We start from the raw sequence: 8,625 nt of genomic DNA, 5'->3' as shown, positions 1-8,625 counted from the left end.
GCACCAGTGACCCACCCGACCCTGAAAGGAATAAGCGTGTACAGAAAATGGATGGATGGATGATTTTGTTAACAGATACACAAACACAGTTATCATTGCTCGCCTTCACCTGTGGACGATAAAAATGTTTAAAAAAAACAATGAACCCCACCAGCATATTTCATGACAGCTGAACAACAGCTGGAAGAGGAAAGTAAAAAAGCAACGAGAGTCGTGTTTACCTGTGATGAAGAGAGAAGGTGGGAAAAGCTGAGGAAGGGWAGGAGAGATAGAGATCGACATGTTAGAGGTAGATAACGAGAGGGAGGTGAAGTTCAGGAGGTGTAGAGTGTCACCTGAGGGATCAGGAGATAGCTGGAGAGGGCAGAGGTGCAGGAACTCAATCCCAGCGCCAAGACGACTGCATGATAATAAAAACCTCCTCACCTGAGCACACCTAGAGACAGAAATGATCAGAAGCTCCAGGAAACRCTCAGCAACACAACCCGCTGWGGGGGAAAAAAGAGACGGGAAGAARCATCTCATTCCTTCATCCTCCCCTTCTTTTTGTTGTCTGGTCTGAAAGAAGGCTGACCTTTGACCTTTTCAGCACAGTTTAGGAGGATTTTTTTATTAATTTGTTTGTGCTTTTTTACCACATTAAAACAAAACATCGAAGCAGAGCTGCTGCAGAGGAGAAAGGTGAGGCAGAGAGAGGGGGACGGCGAGGGAGGGGGAGGAAGAGAGAGCGTGTGCTTGTGAGGCTGAGCCTGTCACAGCGACATGTTCATGCTCATTCGAGAGCCGTCCGCCGCAGGAGGCGGTGCCGGAGCCATGAGCGYGCCGCCGGAGAGGACCCCGAAACAGGTGTGTGTGGTGGGGAGTAAGAAGATTTAGACCCGTTAGGTTCAATGGAAGTGTGTTAGTGTCTTTGTAGCTCTCACATCATCTTTATCTGCTCATATTTAGGGCTTTTTGTGCACTTTTTTTATTCGAATTTACTGTATTGTTAGTAGATTTGAATYGTTTTTAAAAGGGTGTAAGCTCATCTCCAAATTAAAATGACCTTAAATCATCTGCGACGTAAACGTGAACACTTCTTTTGATAAATTTCTCCAGTTTATATGATAATAACAGCTTTTTGTTATATATTGTTTGTAAAACCCTAAATGTATGGGAAGATCTGCCTGCTGTATTTTTAATTGTTTCATTGTGAAATTTCACAATCCTGAAGTAAAGTATATAAACAGCTAAGCACCCACCATTTTTCCAGTTATTTCAGTGCAAACACTAAACCAAGGTGTGTGTGTGTATTTCAACAGGTTCAGGCTGCCATCAAGAAGAAGATGAAGAAGAAGAAAAGCATCGACCAGGGCGACGGGCAAAGCGCAGCTCTTCTGCCTCAGAAATCCCGGCCGCCGGCGCTCCGAGCCGTGACGCCGGCGGCGGAGGAGGACAGCGAGGCCCTGGAGGAGAAGTTGGAGGAGATGATGGAGGGACGGCAGAGGAGAAACGCTGAGGCAGAGCTGGAGGAAGAGCCAGAGGATCTGCTGCCCATCGTCCACTCCGTGTTTGGACAGGTAGGGTTTGGATCATCGGAGCGTACGTGTCACGTACACGTGTCTCAGTTGCATGAGTTGTGTTTCATTGGGTCGAATTCTCCGGCTGATTGAATGTCTCGCGGAGAACTCGATGGAAATCCTGCACCTCCAGTTTGAATTTAAAACCCAACTCTTTGTAGCCTCTGAGATCCCAGAGCAGACCCTAAATCCATACTTGCCTCACTTTGACACCCATTCCACCAAACCCTTGTTGAACATCTGGTGTCTTCAGAAGACAAAAACCGAACCTGGTGATGTGTGTGCTTAAGAAGGTTTAAGCTCCTATACTTTGAGAAAACATTACCAATGTGTAATCCGTAACAGATACGACTACAGCGTGCTGGAGATCCAGTGAGCTCCCCGTCTCTGATGTCACCCTATAAGCTCAGTATCACATCACATTCCATCACTCAGGCGGGYAGAACCGAAACACGACACGTTGACATACGGCGGGCCTTTGTCACTAAAGTTCGGATCGCCATGCTGTGAGAAAGTGTCCAGTTTGGACGTTAAAATCTAAACCACAGGAGATCAAACTCAAGTTAAAGCCATCGCTCGTTTCCTCCTGACCTGGAGCTCAGGGAGGTTTAGAGAGAGAGAGAGTCACATCCACCTGATCACGTCAGGAAGCTCTGAAGATAGAGATGATGAGCAAGGCTGAGGCTGGCAACAGGAAATGGATGTAAAAATAAAGTAAAATGTGATGTCAGTGGTGACGTAAGTGGTCCAAAATAAGAAAAAAAAACTGTAGAGTGAGTGGGAGAGATAAGTCAGGAAAGTCTGGAGAGAAAAGAGGAGAACAGAAGATCAGATCCGAATGACACTCAGTGAATTATTGCATAAAGCTTAAGTTGCACAGACAAGTCAGGCACAGTGAGTCCTCTCAAAGAGCGCTCACATAATGAAATAAAGGAAAACAGATGGCCAGCACAAACTCATCAGCTCCTTAAAGTTGTGCATTACAGAACAACCTCACATGACAGCAGGACTGAGCTACAAGAACACTTCAGAGGGCTGAAAGACTGCTAAAAATATAGTATCTGCATCAAGCTGCTGTATTTGTGGGTATTTGAGAAATAAGACCTGCGGACTGCAGCTTTGTTACTTTGACAACACTTACAACAGGGCTATTCAACTAAATTAAAAGCACAAGAAGAAGAAGTATTATTTCTTTTACTTCTTAAATTTGCTCATTGTGTTGCCTTGAACCCAAAATTTTAAATTCACAATTTAATTTTAATCTGCTTTATAATAAATTATGTAATTATTTATATAGTTTTATTTTTGGCTCTCATGGGCGTCCCAAACAGAAGTTACCTGCAGGCCAGATGTGGCCGCAGGTAACTAGTTGAAATATTCCTGCCATACAACACAACACAGTCAATATAATTTCATAAAAAATAAGATTTAACAAAATGCAAAACCATGCAGACACAATATAACTTAATACAACAAAAAAAAAAGAAATACAGTACACTATGATACAATACAACACAGTCTTATATTTTTCTATGTGATACAATTTCACAAAATACAATATAATACAAAAAAACTAGTGTGAGGTTTTGTGTTTTTATGTGTTTCCTGCTCCTCTGTGCTCCTCCCACACTTCTTGTCTCCCTCTCAGGTGTTTGTCATTTCAACACAGTAGTGTCTCTATATACAGCGTCTTCACATTTGTTCATCAGTTCTGTGTTGTGTTGGCACCATGTCCTAGTACCTTGTGTTTTTGCTCCATGAGATTGCCGCTACCTTGGTCTTTTCCTTTGTTAAACAAATCAGCTTTGCTTTTTGATCTCCTTGTGCCTGACCACTTCCTGGGTTCAGATGCAATGACGTACAAGGAATGGAATATCATTAAATASAAATAATAATAATACAAAACAATAAAATAATGTTTAATGTGGCAAAATACAACTCAAGAAAATACTTTATGATACTATGTTAAAGCATGCATCGTAAATCACAAATACAAGTAAATATACTTCAAAACAGAGTAATAATGTATGATACTATAYAATTTGCTACAATATTTCAAAATACAATATAATACAAAAAACACACAGCACCATGCATTACAATACAATATGATGCAATTCAGTAAAGTATTGTACAACACAGTATAATCCAGCACTGTGGGGTAAATACATATTTCAGCTCAGATGAATCAGTTTCAAAACACAAAGCTGGTGTACCCCAGGGATGAGTCCTCAGCTCTCCATTTTTTATATTTCTTCTTGGTCAACATTTAAACCAGCTGATGTGTGACACCAGATCAGCACAAGATATTTTCATCAATAAAATATAATGTTTCTCTCTCTCTCTCTCTCTCTCTCTCTCTCTCTCTCTCTCTCTCTCTCTCTCTCTCTCACACACACTCTCTCTCTCTCTCTCTCTCTCTCTCATACGGACACACACATAATGTCTTAATCTCTCCACAGGAACTTTCATTGACTTCCAGTCATTTTTAAGTCATTAACTCTTATTCACACACACACACACACACACACACACACACACACACAGACCCCCACCAGGAGGCTTCAATTTAATCCAAACCTTTAATTAGATAGAATGAGGTTGGTAATTAATCTGAGTAGGTCTGCTGGCACCAACAACCCTCTCTGTGCTTCTTTAGTCTCCGTTTCATCAGAAAATAATGAAACTTTAAAACAGAAACGCTGCTCAGAGTGATTCCTTCCACATGTTCTGTGATGGAGGTGTTTAAAAATGTCTTGTTTTCTTAGTGGTGGTTTTTACGACAAAAAAAGTAATAAATTTATTTGTTTATTCATTTATTTTTGTCATTGACCTCTGTTTCATGACCTACATTGCTACAACAAAAAAGACAATGAATAAAAGTCCAAAATTTCCATTATGATGGGTGAAATCAGTCTGAGTCAGTTTTACATTGTGTCTCAGCTTCATTTAAGGTAAAAAAAAAAAAAGATTTTGTTGGCCAACAAATTAAAAGCTTTTCTGTCTGTAAATCAATGTGGAAGCTAATGAGAACTAAATCCTTTACAGAAAGTTTAGGTCCTCATGAAAATCCCACAATCTTTTTAGTTCCAGCATCGACACTCCATCCAAAACTGATGATTTAAAGGATTTGCCTCCAACATCCATTAAAACAGCTGCCAAATGAAGTCATTACTGTCCCACACTAACGTCTTCTCCTGACTTCAGCAGAWATTTCATGTAAATTATCCAAATTTATGTATAATTATACTTTTATTTTCATTTTAAAACAGTTCTTCATATCAGTAAATGGTTCGGAAATGCTCCCAATTATTTTAGGCAAATATAAAAAAATAAATTATTATTAGCAGCTGGAGGAATAAACAAAACAAACAATATATCCAGTATTATACGCAAACATTTTACTTAAACTGAATCTTTCCAGCCAATCCAGTWTTTCCTCTTCTTCATGTCGTCATCACTCTCTCCTCTTTAATCTAAACATTGCAGATTAAACCTTCTGTGTTWATTTCCTCTTAATTCTCCCTCTTGAACTCTTCTCACTGGAGTCGTTTGRACGCGTGTGAGCGACAGAGAAGCAAACACTGCAGGAGGGGGGATTTATGTTGGGGAGGGGGGATTAAAAGCCCTGCAGGAGGAGAAAAGAGCCTGCTGCTTCTGCAAAGAGACACAAGTGCTGTGAGGGGAAACCACATTAAACAGGTCGATTTGGRCTGTTTGTTAGTTTAATCAGAGCGTAGAAACAAAAGAGAAGAAGGGAAAACAGCTGGTTGTTGATCTGAGGTGGGGTTAGTGATGGGAAACTGCACCAAATCATCCATGAAGGACAACATGAGGAAGGTAGGGGACACTGGTCTTGTTTTTTTTTTCCAACCTTTTCAAACTTATTTTACTAAAAGAGTGAAAACCCCCAAAAGGCAAATCAGTCATAAAGTTGCTTTATTGAACTGTTTATTATTCAGTTTGAATCCTTAAAGAATATAAATTGTTGTTTATTGTGGGGTATTGATTTTAAATNGTTTATTATTCAGTTTGAATCCTTAAAGAATATAAATTGTTGTTTATTGTGGGGTATTGATTTTAAATCATGTAAAACATGTTTATGTGATTTTGAAAATTTGAATTCAGATAATTTTGCAACTTTTCTGAACATCAATTCTGTGGTGACGTATAAAATTATCAACCTGATTTATAAGAGAAATTTTTTTGTTTATGTAATTTGACTTGTATTTCTAACATTTCCAAATGTTATAAACAGACAGAAGAACACACTTCAGAGTCACAGCTTGTTGAGTTTTTAAAGCACCTGCCTGCTTTTATTTTGAAAGGCTTTCCCRTTGTTTAGTTTCTGAAAGCTTTTTTGAGACAATCGATCTGTTTTGGAATAACTGTGTTTGTTCATAATGTCTAACTGATTTCTGGTTAAAACATTTAGCTTGTGCATCTTCAGATTGGTATTTTTCGAGTTAGAAATATGTTTTAAGTAATTATTTGTTTTTAAATCTTAAAACTGCCAACATCTATTATTAACTGGCACCACAAATATTCTCTGTGTGAAAATAAAAGCACAYACTGAAGCTCCACCGCTCAATAATATGAAATATAAATGTGTTAATTTAGATTAATAAAAAATTAAGATGATTATACAGAATTGAGATTATCAAGTGATGTTTTAACAGCCTGGTCTGCCTCTGAGGAGGGACTCTCTGGACCCTCTTTGATGAAGGGTCTCCAGCTGGAGGAGGAGGAGGGTCAGGGTTCATTCAGGGGTTCTGGTGAAGAACTGTAGGTCCGGATCTTAGTCCAGGTTGTGTTCAGACTGTAACACACTTTTCCACTCGCATCCGTTTGTTTTTATATCCTGACTCTTCATCACACCAGCTGAATCCTCCTGTCATCAGTGGACTACGTCACAATGTTGCCCCCACCACAGTGAGGGATTGATCACTGACTTTAATGGAAACTCATTGACTGGTTTTGTGGAGCTTCTTTTATAACGAGTGCTGCAGGATCTGGCTCTGATTTGTCTGGGCCAGAATTAAGAGAAAAGTCAAATTAATGTTAGGGGAAATTATTTAAACTGAAATATACATTGAAATATAAAAAAGACCATGTTGATGTTTCATAAAATGTAAGACATCTTTATTTCTTTCCACTTTTTTTTTCATGAAGGAGATGAGCTGTTAACATCTTTATTGTGTCTTTTTTTAACAGAACAGAGAGCTGAGACCAGAGGAGCTTGAAGGTGAGACAGCAGAAATCTCAACATGTTGCACCTTAAGCAAACATTATATAATCCGACTAATGTGTCKCTGCTTTGAATCAGAGCTACGGGAGGCCTTCGTAGAGTTCGATAAGAAGAAGAAGGGCTGCATCAGTCACAGAGACCTGGGGGAGTGCATGAGGACCATGGGATACATGCCCACAGAGATGGAGCTGATCGAGCTGAGTCAGCAGATCTGTGAGTGGAGAGACGCCCAGATAACAAACAAAAAAGCAAAAGAAGCTGAATCAAACAAGAGGAAAATCCTCCAGTCTGTTGCTTTATTTTGAACCTGACTGTATGTGTGTTTCAGGCGGTGGTAAAATAGACTTTGAGGACTTTGTGGAGCTGATGGGGCCAAAGTTGCTGGCCGAGACAGCAGACATGATCGGAGTAAAAGAACTACGAGATGCATTCAAAGAGGTCAGGATCCTTCAACCTGCTGTCTGAGGCCTGTAGAGTTTGAAGTGGAGCTTTCATTCCTTTTTTTTCTCAGTTGCTCTACAGAACATTTGCTTCTAAAACAATAAACAYTGATGTTGACACAGCTATAAAAATCAACCTGGTCAGAATTCTTGTTTTGCTAAATAAAAAGCACAATTATATAAAAATTTTAATAAATAACTAAAAATAAAATTTGAAAAACCGTGACTGAAATGTGAGCTTTACTGCCAACTAGTGGTGAGATTAAGTATTACAGCAAAGTTAGCATTTTTGCTATGCAAACTGGTGAATTTTCTACATTTTTTCCCTGCACATTTCCTTTAATATAATGTTGTACTTCTACCTCTTTATCTGGTCTTCAGTTTGATTCTAATGGGGACGGTCAGATCAGTTTGACAGAGCTGCGGGAGGCCATGAAGAAGCTGATGGGAGAGCAAGTGACCAACAGAGAGATTAATGAGATCCTCAAAGACGTTGACCTCAACGGAGACGGCCAGGTGGACTTTGAGGGTAAAAGAGAAGTTTGAAAAAAGTGTATCTTTTATTATTCATGTTCTTTTTCTTTACATATTTGTTTTGCCTTTGCAGAGTTTGTGCGAATGATGTCTCGGTGATGTGACGTCAGGTGGACGGGCCTTTGGACAATGAAAACAAAACAACAACAACAACAAAAAAGAAAAACACTATACTGCAGTGAATTTTATTTTAATCTATTGAAATAATATTTTTTATATTAATCTTCAATAACAATATTTACAAAGTGGAATAGTTCCTACATATGATCAGCTGAAAAAACATATCAGCAGCTTTACGAATCTGATTTTCAGTTTTTTTAATGTATTTTATGTATTTTTACGTTTGTTTTTAGAATGTAAAACCATATGTGTAAAAACTTTTTTAAATAAAACAAGATACTCAAAAGCTGTGTATGATTTATGTTGTGATGCATCAGAGAATAACAACCTGAGTAGATTCTTCAGCACAAACAAACAACAAACAAAAACTGAACAAATACAAAAAGAGCTGAGGCGAACCTAAAAGAACAAGAGCTGAAATAAGCTAAATAGGCTATTAGCTAAAAATAACAGAATCCTAGCGAAAAACAAAAGTAGAACAATGCTGGTTTCTGAAAGCTAAAGTAGGCCTACCAAATAACAAAAGATAGCTACAAATATGTGTAGTAAAGTTATCTTGACACTAAAAGTATCAAGTAAACAGTGGCAAATGTTAGAAAAAGATTTAAAAACTTGCAAAGAGCTAAAAGTAGCAGAATGTCCAATATCTAAAAGTAAAAGTGCCAAAATGTTAACTAATTAGAAAAAGTCTGGCAAAAATATCAGAAAGCTAACTGAAAAAAAT

General features: G+C 38.5%; 1 protein-coding gene across 2 annotated transcripts; it reads left to right on the top strand.

Moving 5' to 3' along the window:
* The first annotated feature begins 716 nt into the window (after positions 1-716).
* On the top strand, positions 717-8,072 carry cabp2b (calcium binding protein 2b). 2 transcript variants are annotated; one of them, XM_014007052.1, is made up of 7 exons: positions 717-846; positions 1,302-1,559; positions 6,774-6,804; positions 6,886-7,020; positions 7,136-7,245; positions 7,629-7,776; positions 7,855-8,072. In XM_014007052.1, exons 1-7 carry the CDS (start codon positions 763-765, stop codon positions 7,878-7,880), a joined length of 792 nt encoding a protein of 263 aa, XP_013862506.1. In that variant the 5' UTR covers positions 717-762; the 3' UTR covers positions 7,881-8,072. The 2 variants fall into 2 exon arrangements, with proteins under 2 accessions (XP_013862506.1, XP_013862515.1); XM_014007061.1 differs by lacking the exons at positions 717-846; positions 1,302-1,559 and adding an exon at positions 5,190-5,399.
* Positions 8,073-8,625: the final 553 nt, after the last annotated feature.

The sequence above is a fragment of the Austrofundulus limnaeus genome, unplaced genomic scaffold (assembly GCF_001266775.1).
Source record: "Austrofundulus limnaeus strain Quisiro unplaced genomic scaffold, Austrofundulus_limnaeus-1.0 Scaffold1, whole genome shotgun sequence".
Classification (NCBI taxonomy): domain Eukaryota; kingdom Metazoa; phylum Chordata; class Actinopteri; order Cyprinodontiformes; family Rivulidae; genus Austrofundulus; species Austrofundulus limnaeus.
Note: the sequence above shows the minus strand (reverse complement) of the source record. Positions and strands in the feature narration are given on the sequence as shown.